At 43.5% G+C, this 12,721-nt stretch overlaps 1 protein-coding gene across 1 annotated transcript in view; it reads left to right on the top strand.

The window, feature by feature from the left end:
- HABP4 (hyaluronan binding protein 4) overlaps positions 1 to 12,721 on the top strand; it is a 41,443-nt gene that overhangs the window by 17,108 nt on the left and 11,614 nt on the right. Inside the window, exon 5 of the mRNA XM_045372893.3 lies at positions 3,671 to 3,754. Within this exon, the coding sequence (XP_045228828.2) occupies positions 3,671 to 3,754 (84 nt within the window). The remainder of the gene's footprint in view (positions 1 to 3,670; positions 3,755 to 12,721) is intronic.

Raw genomic sequence — 12,721 nt, 5'->3', positions numbered from 1 at the left:
AAATAGCTGGGACTACAGGTGCCCGCCACCTCACCCGGCCAGCTTTTTGTATATTTTAGTAGAGACGGGGTTTCACCGGGTTGGCCAGGATGGTCTCGATCTCCTGACCTCGTGATCCGCCCGCCTCGGCCTCCCAAAGTGCTGGGATTACAGGCTTGAGCCACCGCGCCCGGCTTTTTTTTTTTTTTTTGAGACAGAGTCTCATTCTGTCACCCAGGCTGGAGTGCAGTGGTGTGATCTCGGCTCACTGCAACTTCCACCTCCCAGGTTCAAGCAATTCTCCTGCCTTAGCTTCCCGAATAGCTGGGATTATAGGTGCCCGCCACTACGCCTGGTTACTTTTTGTATTTTTAGTAGAGATGCAGTTTCACCATGTTGGCCAGGCTGGTCTCAAACTCCTGACCTCAGGTGATCCACCTGCCTCGGCCTTCCAAAGTGCTGGGATTATAGGCATGAGCTACCATGCCTGGCTTGGGCACCTTCTTTCTTAATCATCAGATTTACCACCTTATCCAATACCACCACTTCATTTCCGTTTGCCTTTGAACTTAAAATCATTTTGGCTCTAAGTGGTTACTTATCCTGGAGCGCCAGCCTTGGCCTTGTAATGTTAAGAGGTGACCACTTGTGCCCCTGGCAGGCTGGCATGTCTCATTGTTAAAATGACATGTGCCCCATGGCATTCATTTTGAATTGGTTTGTGAGTTAGAAAGTCAAAGCTCTTTTTTTTTTCCCCCTCTCTCTCTCAGACAGGGTCTGACTCTGTTGCCTATGCTGGAGGATGGTGGCTCAGTCTTGGCTTACCATAACCTTGAAACCCCAGGCTCAGTTGATTTCTTCCACCTCAGCTTCCCGAGTAGCTGGGACTACAGGCGCTTTTTTTTTTTTTTTTTTTTGAGACAGAGTCTCACTCTGTTGCCCAGGATGGAGTGCAGTGGCATGATCTCGGCTCACTGCAACCTCTCCCTCCCGGGTTCAAGTGATTCTCCTGCCTCAGCTTCCCTAGTAGCTGGGACTACAGGTGCATGCAAATATACCCGGCTAATTTTTTTTTTTTTTTTTTGTATTTTTGGTAGAGATGGGCTTTCACCGTGTTAGCCAGGATGGTCTTAATCTCCTGACCTCATGATCCGCCTGCCTCAGCCTCCCAAAGTGCTGGGATTACAGACATGAGCCACCGCGCCCGGCCTTTTTTGTATTTTTAGTAGAGATGCAGGTCTGCCATGTTTCCCAGGCTGGTGTCAAACTTCTGGGCTCAAGCAGTTCACCTGCCTTGGCTCCCAAAGAGCTAAGACTACAGGCGTAAGCCACCACACCCAGCTAGTCAAAGCTCTTAGGTGGTTAGAATTTGTAATGGAAAGCTTTTCTTAGGATAAAACTAATTTCTTAATAAATAGAGATAAATTTTATTTATTTATACATTTACTTCGTACATTTCTTAATAAATGGAGTAAGAAATTTATTTCTTAATAAATCAGCTTGAGGTCATGAAAATGATGCAGTGCGAAGGAGTTATGTGCTACTTTAGATTAGTGAGAAGAAAGTGGAGGTGAGCCTGACACAGTAAGTAATGGTTTGTGGCTGGCAAAGCCCAAGTGCTTCGCCGTGTATTAAAGGTGTAAGGGCTTTGCGGTAGTTTAGTATTCCTATTTGAAGACACTGACAGCAATAACTGGGTTTAAGGACAAAATGCCTTCAAACTGGTATGACTGCGCCATTTCAGTAATAATGCTTTTCTTCAACAGTTTGACAGCGCTAAAATAGAATTTTTTCTATTTATCTGTGCTGGAATAGAATTTTTCCATCTGCAATAATTTAAAAAGTGTATCAGATATTATTGTTAAAATGGGAATAGACACCCATGAATGCAGTTTTCAGTAATGCTGCCTTTCAACTTTTATTGTGAAGAGCAAGACAGTTTTATTTGTTCTCAAAGCAACATTTGATGAAAATCTGTTTGTTGTCAGAGATTTGATTAAGTGTGAGGTCTGATTAAATTTGAACTAGGTAACAAAGCCTTGAAATGTGTAACATCATTTTATGGAACATACGTGCACAACTAGGGATTTTCTGCACCAGTACAACTGAAGTCCAAATATAGACATGGGCCTTGGGGTTATATCTTTCTTCTGATAAATCCAACATTGGTGATTTACCTTTTTTTTTTTTTTTGAGACAGAGTCTCACTCTGTTGCCAGGCTGGAGTGCAGTGGCACGATCTCAGCTCCCTGCAACCTCCGCCTCCCGGGTTCAAACGATTTTCCTGCCTCAGCCTCCCAAGTAGCTGGGACTACAGGCACGTGTTACCACGCCCAGCTAATTTTTGTATTTTTAGTAGAGATGGAGTTTCATCATGTTGGCCAGGATGGTCTCAATCCCCTGACCTCGTGATCTGCCCGCCTCGGCCTCCCAAAGTGCTGAGATTACAGGTATGAGCCACCGTGCCTGGCTGATTTACTTTCAACAAAATAGCAGAACCTGCCAAATTAATTGTGGCTAATTTTGAAACTTAATTGTCTTTCAGTTTTGATCATAGGGTTCTATAAGAGCTGTAGGCACAATATTTTATATTCATTTATAAAATAATTTAGGTCATCATCGGGGGGGACATCTGTGATTTTTATTTTCTGTAAAATCAGCTAATTGCTGAAGTTTAAGAAATACTCAGTTTTTTTGTGGTTCATGCCTGTAATCCTAGCACTTAGGGAGGCTGAGGCAGGTGGATCACTGGAGTCCAGGAGTTCAAAACCAGCCTGAGGAACAAAGTGAAATCCCATCTCTACAAAAAATACAAAAAATTAGCCAGACATGGTGGTGTGTGCCTGTAGTCCCAGCTACTCCAGAGGCTGAGGTGGGAAGTTCCCTTGAGCCCGGGAGGTTGAGAGCACAGTGAGCTGTGATGGTGCCACTGCACTCCTGCTACCATGCCTGGCTAATTTTTGTATTTTTAGTAGAGATGGGGTTTCACCATGTTGGCCAGGCTGGTGTCAAACTCCTGGCCTTAAGTGACCCACCCTCCTTGGCCTCCCAATGTGCTAGGATCCCAGGCGAGAGCCACCCTGCCGGCCTGGAACCTTCATTTTAAAAAATAAAAGTTAATTATTCAAGTTTTGTTTTAAAGAGTGAGTTTTTAAAAAATTGATTACAGAAGCTTGGAGTTGAGAATTTAATAATTATTTAAATTGTAAAAGTCTTTTCTGTTATTGTAGTTCAATTTATGGTTACTTTTTTTTTAAAAAAAAAAACTTACTTTTAAAGCCCTCAATAGGCCAGGCACGGTGGCTCACACCTGTAATCCCAGCACTTTGGAAGGTCGAGGTGGGTGGATCACTTGAGGTCAGGAGTTTGAAACCAGCCTGGCCAACATGGCGAAACCCTGTCTCTACCAAAAACACACAAAAAAATTAGCTGGGCGTGGTGGTGGACACCTGTAATCCCAGCTACTCAGGAGACTGAGGGAGGAGAATCTCTTGAACCTGGGAGGGCGGTTGCAGTGAGCTGAGATTGTACCACTGCACTCCAGCCTAGGTGACAGAATGAGACTCAGTCTCAAAAAAACAAACAAACAAACCAAACCAAAACAGAAAACAATGTTTTCTCCATCTTAAACATGCAAACGCATTGGTGTGAACGTATTTGTGTGACTAGAGAGGGTCTTTCTGTTTTTCAGTGACGTGGAGCCGACTGCACTGATGGAGGAACCCACAGTGGTGGAGGAGGCCCAGGGCGCCCCGGAAGAGGAGTCTCCAGCCAAGTAGGGCGTTTCATTCATTCCCTATTGTGGTGTTGGTTCTCTTCTTAATGATTTCCTTATTTTTTTTTGAGATGGAATCTCGCTCTGTCGCCCAGGCTGGAGTGCAATGGCACGATCTTGGCTCACTGCAACCTCCACTTCCTGGGTTCAAGCGATTCTCCTGTCTCAGCCTCCTGAGTAGTTGGGACTATAGGCATGTGCCACCACACCCGGCTAATTTTTGCATTTTTAGTAGAGATGGGGTTTTACCATGTTGGCCAGGCTGGTCTCGAACTCCTGACCTCAAGTGATCCACCCTCTTCAACTTCCCAAAGTGCTGGGATTACAGGTGAGCCATCACACCTGGCCTTTCTTGATGATTTCTAAGAGCTCTTCACAGACTAGGAATCTCAACCCCTTATCCTATCACGGAGGGCTGACCTTAATGTATTAATGACTGGTGATCAAACTAATTAATAATTAGTTCAAATAACCTAATGAATATCAGTGATAATTGGTGAAAGTTAGGCATTCTGTCCTCTGCCTACAAACTCTTTTCCAGCAGCTTGTTAAACTCCTTGACTTGGAGTAGCCTGACTCTAAGATGGACCTCTAGTGCCTCGTCCCCTCTGCGCTCTCCCAGTCCACCCTCCCTCTCTCTTTATTATGTAGCTTAGATCCTGGCTCACTGCAACCTCCGCCTCCCAGGTTCAAGCAATTCTTCTCCTCAGCCTCCTGAGTAGCTGGGATTACAGACATGCGCCACCACGCCCAGCTAACTTTGTATTTTTAATAGAGATGGGGTTTCTCCATGTTGACCAGGCTGGTCTCGAACTCCCAACCTCTGGTGATCCGCCCATCTCAGCCTCCCAAAGTGCTGGGATTACAGGCATGAGCCACTGCGCCTGGCCTACAAGTTCTTAAATACCCATGCACCTTCAACTCTTTGGCCCTTTGGACTTTCTGCTGTAACTTGCTAGCAAAGCCCCTCCTGGGTGACTCCACTATCTGCCTTCTCTCTGCGCGTTCCACAAGCTAAGCAATACAAGTCACATCGCGGGCCCGGTTAGAACCCTGTAAATTCCCGGTCACTGAGATTCTGAAGCCAGGCCTGGGCGATCCCGGTTCTTGGGTTCACTCTCCCACCTTCTCTAATGACTGTTTTAATTTCTCCTCAAAACCCTGACACTGCCTCCCACTGTACCCTTCCCCCATCGTCCTCTTTCATTTTTTGGATGCAACGTTTCCTTCTATGTCACAGAGTGATTAGGAGCCATCAGGTGGGAACTTCCTCATCCTCCCACTCCCAAAGATACAAGACTGCTACACCTGCACACCTCCTGGGCTCCTTCCCTCATGGTAACCATTGGGGTGCCATCCCCCCCGACCTCTTCACGCTTCGGATCCTCTCTCCTACTGACTTCATGAAAACTTCACACCGTCAGTTAGCTCCTTCCTTTTTTGGTATATTCATCTCCTTCCTGACTAGTCTTCCAGTCAGCATTTAAACATGCTCAGTTTCTCCTGTGTAAGTGTCCTCTGGACCCCACATTCTCCGTCAGCTGCCTCTTTCAGAGTTGTGTGTGGCCTTCTTCACTTCCTCCCCTCCACTTCTTCCTCACTTTAGCCTAGGCCTGGCTTCTGTCCTCATTGCCCTTCTGAAACAGTCACCATGTCTCCGGATCTAATGGATGCTGCGGTCTGCGTCTTTCTTGACCTCTCAGAAGCATTTGACTTTATTGATTTCTTCATAAACGTGCTCTCCTGTTGGTTTCTGTGATCACTCTGCTCTTCTGGTTTTCCTTCTGCCTCTCAGCATCTCCTTTGCAGGCTCATCCTTGTCTTTCTGGTTTTTTAAAACGTTAAGTCCTTCAGGGCCCTGCCTTAGGCCTTCTCTTTCTATAGAGTTTCTTTATAGGATCTTACGCACTTCTGTGGCTTAAATTGTCATTTACATGCTAACTCTGGAATATGTGTCTCTGGCTCCAACCTTCAACGTGGGCTCCAGGCCTGTGGGTCCATCTGCCTGCTGGACGCTTCCCCTGGGACATTCCAGATGCTGCTGTGCCCAGCCTGACCGAGACTGAGCTGACCGCCCCCCCATACCTCTGGTCCTCACTTGGTGTTTCCATCCAGCTGTACAAACCAGAAACCTACGAGTCATCCTTGGAACTTCTGTCTTCTTGACCCTCCTCTTTCCAAAACCCAGTCCTTCCCTCTGCTCTGGCGATTGTACCCCTAGAAACTGAGCATCACCGCTCACCAGCATCGTCTAAGCCATTGTTATCTGGACCACCGCTGGAGCCCCTCACAGGGCTCTCTGTATCCTCACCTTCTACGCCAAAGTGGTGTTCACACTGCATTCAGATTGTCATGCCCCCACCCCTTGCGTAAGACCCCCCGATGTCTTCCTGTCCTTTTTCTGTCCCCTGTCCTGACCTGCCGAGTCCTGTGTGGTCTGGCCCCTGCAAAACCCTCAAGTTCAGATATTCCTGTGCCTTCTCTAGGTTCACCATGAGGCCTTTATTTCATGTTCTCAAACATACTTTTATCCTGCCCCTGCCCTCACACTTGCCGTACAGCTTTCACAACTGTTGTTGCTTTGTTTTCCCAAACCCCCTTTACTCTTTACCTGTCTATCTCTTACTCATCCTTCAGCTGCCAAAAGGCAGGGTGTCTAGTGGTTAAAGGCACAGACATTGAACCGGTGTGATGAGTTGAAATCCCAGCTCTGCCCCTTACTAGTTGGGCAAGTTATTTAATTTCTCTTTTTCCGTGGCTCAGTTTTCTTCATCTGTAAAATGGGAATAATAACATCCCTACATTATAGGGTTCTTGTAAAGATTGTGTGTGCGTGTGTATGTGTGTGTGTGTGTCTCCGCGTCCTAGAGTGATGCCTGGCATGTAGCTAGTGCTTTATTAATATCATCTGCTGTTTTTATTGTTACTTATTGCAAGAGCGAAAGGCCACAGTGATTGATGATTGTGAAAGCTGTTAATTTACAATTCAAAACAATTTCAATGTATTATTCAAAACGAGAAATGTGTTTCATTAAAGAAATAGGATTGGCCGGGCGCGGTGGCTCAAGCCTGTAATCCCAGCACTTTGGGAGGCCGAGACGGGTGGATCACGAGGTCAGGAGATCGAGACCATCCTGGCTAACACGGTGAAACCCCGTCTCTACTAAAAATACAAAAAAACTAGCCGGGCGAGGTGGCGGGCGCCTGTAGTCCCAGCTACTCCGGAGGCTGAGGCAGGAGAATGGCGTAAACCCGGGAGGCGGAGCTTGCAGTGAGCTGAGATCCGGCCACTGCACTCCAGCCCGGTCTACAGAGCAAGACTCCGTCTCAAAAAAAAAAAAAAAAAAGAAATAGGATTAACAGTTAATATGAATATTTAGACAGTGAGCTAACTAAGGAACTCGTTTAACAGTTCATATGAATGTTGAGAAAGTTAACTGGATACCTTCAGGAGAACATTATATCCTTTTTGAGCCAATAAACATTTATACAAATTCAGGTAATATAAGGCAGAATAATAGAGAGTAAATTATAGTATTGTTCTAATCTACAGAATTGATTGAGATACTCTAGCATTCATAATATTAGACAAAAATATTTAGTCACTCTGAAAGAAAATAAAGCTTGTTGACTTTCTGTCTGCAATATCCCAGGAGAGCTAGCTGGAAAATCTTTCTCTGTCTTTTCTGCTGACTGGGGGGGAAGTGAGCCTCTATTTGGGATTGCAAGTGCAGTGCAGGTGTTGGGTGACCGTGCGGAGACATTCTTTTTTCTGCATTGCCTTGTCAAATTTTAACATTATTACTAAAATTTCTAATAATACAGTTATAATTTTTTGAGACTCTAAAAGTTGGGCTGGTATCCGAGGAACACATTGAGTGACAGCGATGTTCTCTGGTCTCAGCCCTGTTTGAGTGTTGGTTTTGCACTCTGGCTTCTGGCATTTAGCCTGAATGTACGTTCAGTGTACCTCTCAGTTCTAGAACGTCTTGGTAGATGAATCTGATGTACTCTCACTTATGTTCAAACACACAACCTAAAGTGTACTTCCATTTTCCTCAAATAGGATGTATGTTACTGATAATTATATGTGCAGTGCCCTTCCATCCTTCCGTCTTCTTCCTTTCATTACAGAAGTACTAACTGTTCCTTGTCGCATGGTGTTCTAGTGTCCGACGATACCTGTGATGACTCCTTGTATTTTAAGAATAACTCTAACATTGACCAGGTGCGGTGGCTCACACCTGTAATCCCAGCACTTTGGGAGGCCGAGGCGGGCGGATCATGAGGTCAGGAGATTGAGACCATCCTGGCTAACACGGTGAAACCCCGTCTGTACTAAAAATAGAAAAAATTAGCTGGGCGTGGTGGCGGGCACCTGTAGTCCCAGCTACTTGGGAGGCTGAGGCAGTAGAATGGCATGAACTCAGAAGGTGGAGCTTGCAGTGAGCCAAGATGGTGCCACTGCACTCCAGCCTGGGCTACAGAGTGAGACTCCGTCTCAAAAAAAAAAAAAAAAAGAAAAAGAATAACTCTAACATTTTTAGAGCATTTGCTGTGTGCCAAGAACTGCTGTAAATGCTTCCATGTCTTAATGCGTTCAGTTCTTTGCCACTCCATGAAGGAGGAGCTACTGTTATTCTGACACTGGGACAGAGGCTCAATACCTGTCACCTGGCTCACGTGCAGAGCCGGAATGTGAACCGGGCAGATGCATAGGCATTCGTGCTCCTCTAGCGAGTGGTAGGAACAGCAAAAAGTGCTGTTCAGAATACCTGCTGGGAACTCGGGAGAGGGGAAGGGAAGAGCTGCCGGGATCTCTGAGCGTTTCCCGACTCAGGAATATGGAGCATCACCTCCCATCCTTCCTGAAAAATACTTTGTTCAAAGAAACTGTGAGGAAGCAGTAATACAAACTATCTGCAACAAATTTTTTATTGTAATCAGTTTCCTAGCGTATTTGCTTAAACAATGAAGATTTTCTTACTTTTTAGGTTAAATTCACTTGTCCCAGTTAAATATCCAACTAGTAAAGCTTTATTTCTGGAACCTGCTTTCTGTGATTCACTGCACTCTTTCAGATATTCAGGTGAAAAGGTATTGCATGGATGGAAACGTGGACATTTGAATCGATGTTTTGTATCTTTCCTCTGTGCCTATCATGACTGTTTTCCATCTAGGTATATTTCTCTGCTCCCTTATTCCCTGCATCTCGGTGGAGCACAGAGGTTGAGTGTGGGCTTTGGAAACGCAATGACAGGATTGGAACTTGCCTCTTCTGTTTGTGTGCTTGCTATGTGGCCTCTCTCTGCCTCGGTATTCTTATCTGTAAAATGGGATATTAATTATATCTAACTATTGATGTCATGAAATAATTAATATAAAGCATTTTGAATAGCATCGGCACATGGTGAGTGTACAGTGTCAGCTAGTCTCATTCATTTCTAAATAAAGGGAACTGTGGTTAAAGCAGTGTGATTTCTATAGTTTCACATGTTGAGAAACAAATATATAACTATCAAATTTGTATATAGCATTATTCACATTACCATAGATTTGACCACCTTATATCCATAAGTCACTTTCATAGAAAATTCCCTCCCAAAAGTTTTGTATAATAAACCAAGGATTGTGAAGGTCTTCGAATTACTCAAAAATGGGGGTGTTAAAACAATAGCAGTTATGAGGCTCTTAGTTGTTAGAAATATACCCGCATGAGCCCTTCCTAGAATCGAAGGATACATCTCTTCCTGTTGAATATTTAGTCATTGCTAAAACTGCCAGTAAAACTGTACTCAGAACCAATCAAATGGGAAATGGGGTATGTGTCACAGGATTGTCACCATGTGTGTTTGCTCATAACTTTTAGTGGGTAGGAAATCAGGTTAAGGAGCCTGTCCTTGGTGATATTATGCTGCTTTCGATGTGGCTTGTTGAAACTGCAGCTGATAAGCAGGGAGGGATATGGGGCATCCATGCCTGTATTCTTGAATGAGGTGCATTCCAGTCAAGAGCTTCAGGCTGATACTGCTGAAGGAGGCTGTAACTTGTAACTAATCTGAATTTCACTATATGCTTTATGTGTCTACACACAATTTCAAGCTTGCATTTAATATATAACTTGTACTAGTTCTTTGTTTAGATATGATGTCCTTTAAAATAAGCGAAGTGTGTTAATAACAAGTACTTCTGTGGCCTTCATGTAAAATCTATTCTTTCTAGAATTGAATTTTCTGGAATTTATGAAGTTTTATTAGGTCATCTTAAGTATGAAAGAATTACCAAATTTATAGCATTCAGTTCTGTTGATTTTTAAAATTTTGTCAAACGTAGGTTAAAGAAGATTATGATTCCTTAATATTTATTTTTAGCTCTGTATTAAAAATTTATATTATGGAAAATTATACAAATTTAGTAGTATAAAGAACTTGTAAGTAAGTTGTTCAGCTTAAACTGTTACCAAACCACGGCCATCCCTGTTTCATGCATATTTCTGCTAACTTCTGCCTCCCCCAGGGTATCATCTGCCACTCATAAATGTTTCGCAGTGTTATACCTACTACTCTTTTTAAATAACATAACTGGAATACTATTACTCCATTAAAATTTTTTTAATATCCTTGATATCATTAATACCAAGACACTTCTTCAGTTTCCGATTGTCTCAAAACTTTTTTTAGAAAGATAATTCGTTTGAAACAATATTGAAATATACATGTCAATTGGTTAGTCTCTTGTCTGTTTTTAAAACAGCTTTGAGATATAGTTCACATCCAATAAATGGCACATATTTAGCATGTACAGTTTTACAAGCTCTGATATATGTGTACACTTGTGAAAGTATCACCATGGGCAAAATCATGAGCACAGCCATCGCCCCACAACATTTCCTAGCGTTCTTTTGTAGGCCCTCTCTCTCGCCCCATTTCCCCTCGGCAACCAGTGATCTACTTTCTGTCACTACAGATTTCTTTGCAGTTGCTATAATTTTATATGAATGGAATCATGCAGCTTGTGTTCTTTTTTGGTCTGTGTTCTTTTTCTGAGCATACTTACTGTGTGATTTGTATCAGTTCATTCCTTTTCATTGCGGAGTAGTAGTCTGGTAGTCTGTTACACAGGTAGACCACCATTTATCTGTTTACCTGGTGGTGATCATTGGGTGGTCTCCAGTTTTTGCTATAAAGCTGCTATGAACTTTTTTTCTTTGAGACAGAGTCTCACTCTGACCCCTGGCTGGAGTGCAGTGGTGCGATCTCGGCTCGCTGCAAGCTCTGCCTCCCAGGTTCAAGTGATTCTCCTGCCTCAGCCTCCCGAGTAGCTGGGATTACAGGCGCCCACCACTACACCCAGCTAATTTTTTGTATTTTTAGTAGAGACGGGGTTTCACCACGTTGGCCAGGCTGGTCTCGAACTCCTGACCTTGTGATTCGCCCTCCTCGCCCTCCCAAAGTGCTGGGATTACAGGCGTGAGCCACCGTGCCCGGCCTGAACATTTTAATATACAAGTGTTTATATGAATATACATTTCCATTTCTCCTGGGTAAATACCTAGGAGTGGAATGGTTGGACCAAATGGTATGCGTATATTTCACTTTGTAAGAAGCTGCTGAACTCTTTTCCAAAAGGGTTGTACTGTTGTTACTTTCTCACCAACAATAAGTGAGAGTTTACTTCTACATCCTTGCCAGTATGTGGTATGGTCAGTTTTTACAACTTCCAGTCATTTTAATAGGTACATAGCTCATTATGGGTTTTTGTTTTCATCATTTGTTTTTTTCTTTTTTTTTAGAGACAAGGTCTTGCTCTGTCACCCAGGCTAGAGTACAGTGGTGTGATCACAGCTCACTGTAACCTCGAATTCCTGGGCTCAAATGATCCTCCCATCTCAGCCTCCTGAGTGGCAAGCGCCACCATGCCCAGCTAATTTTTTACTTTTTTGTAGAGATGGGGTCTCGCTTTGGTACCCAGGCTAGTCTCCAACTCCTGGCCTCAAGTGCCGCCTCGGCCTCCTGGAGTGCTGAAATTACAGATGTGGGCCACTGTGTCTAGCCTCATTGTGGTTTTAATTTGCATTTCCCTAATGACTAACAATGTTGAACATTTTTTGCGTGGTATTTCCCGTCTGTATTTCTTCTTTAGTAAAGCTACTTTGATAAAGAACCACTGCCACCAGGTACTTGTTTCCAGGGCATTTGGGTGGACAGAGCTGGGAAACACACACACACACACATTAGAAGATAAAATATGAGTTCATTCAATATTTCCAATTCAAAGTTGCAATACGAGATTTTTACCTAGACTACTTGTTTCTCCTTTTCTTACATACTGAAAATTCTAGTTCTGAGTAACATTGTGCTTTTAATCATTCGTTGCACATAAAACAGTCACAGCATTACCAACACTACCTTCAGTAACACAGTTACTGAAAAGCTATGTCGAGGAGGGAGATGAGTAACCAAATTTGTATTTCAAAATCATTTGAAATAGTTTCTCTTGATGGTTATATCACCAGTTTCATAAACATTTAGGTTACTTTGATTCATTTTACTTTCAAATTTTAGAGATTGAATTTTAATTTAAATCTGTTTTATAATTATGTAAAATATTTACATGTTTCCAAAGTTCAGTCTGAAAAACATGATTTTTTTTTTTTTCTTTTTGAAATGGAGTTTCACTCTTGCTCGGGCTGGAGTGCAATGGTGCAATCTCAGTTCACTGCAACCTCTGCCTCCCGGGTTCAAGCGATTCTCCTGCCTCAGCTTCCTGAGTAGCTGGGATTACAGGTGTCTGCCACCATGCCCAGCTAATTTTTGCATTTTTAGGAGAGACAGGATTTCACCATGTTGGCCAGGCCTGTGTCGAATTCCTCACCTCAAGTGATCAACTGGCCTCGGCCTCCCAAAGTGCTGGGATTACAGACATGAGCCACCATGCCCAACCAAAACATGATATTTTCAAATAGCT

The sequence above is a fragment of the Macaca fascicularis genome, chromosome 15 (assembly GCF_037993035.2).
Source record: "Macaca fascicularis isolate 582-1 chromosome 15, T2T-MFA8v1.1".
Classification (NCBI taxonomy): domain Eukaryota; kingdom Metazoa; phylum Chordata; class Mammalia; order Primates; family Cercopithecidae; genus Macaca; species Macaca fascicularis.
Note: the sequence above shows the minus strand (reverse complement) of the source record. Positions and strands in the feature narration are given on the sequence as shown.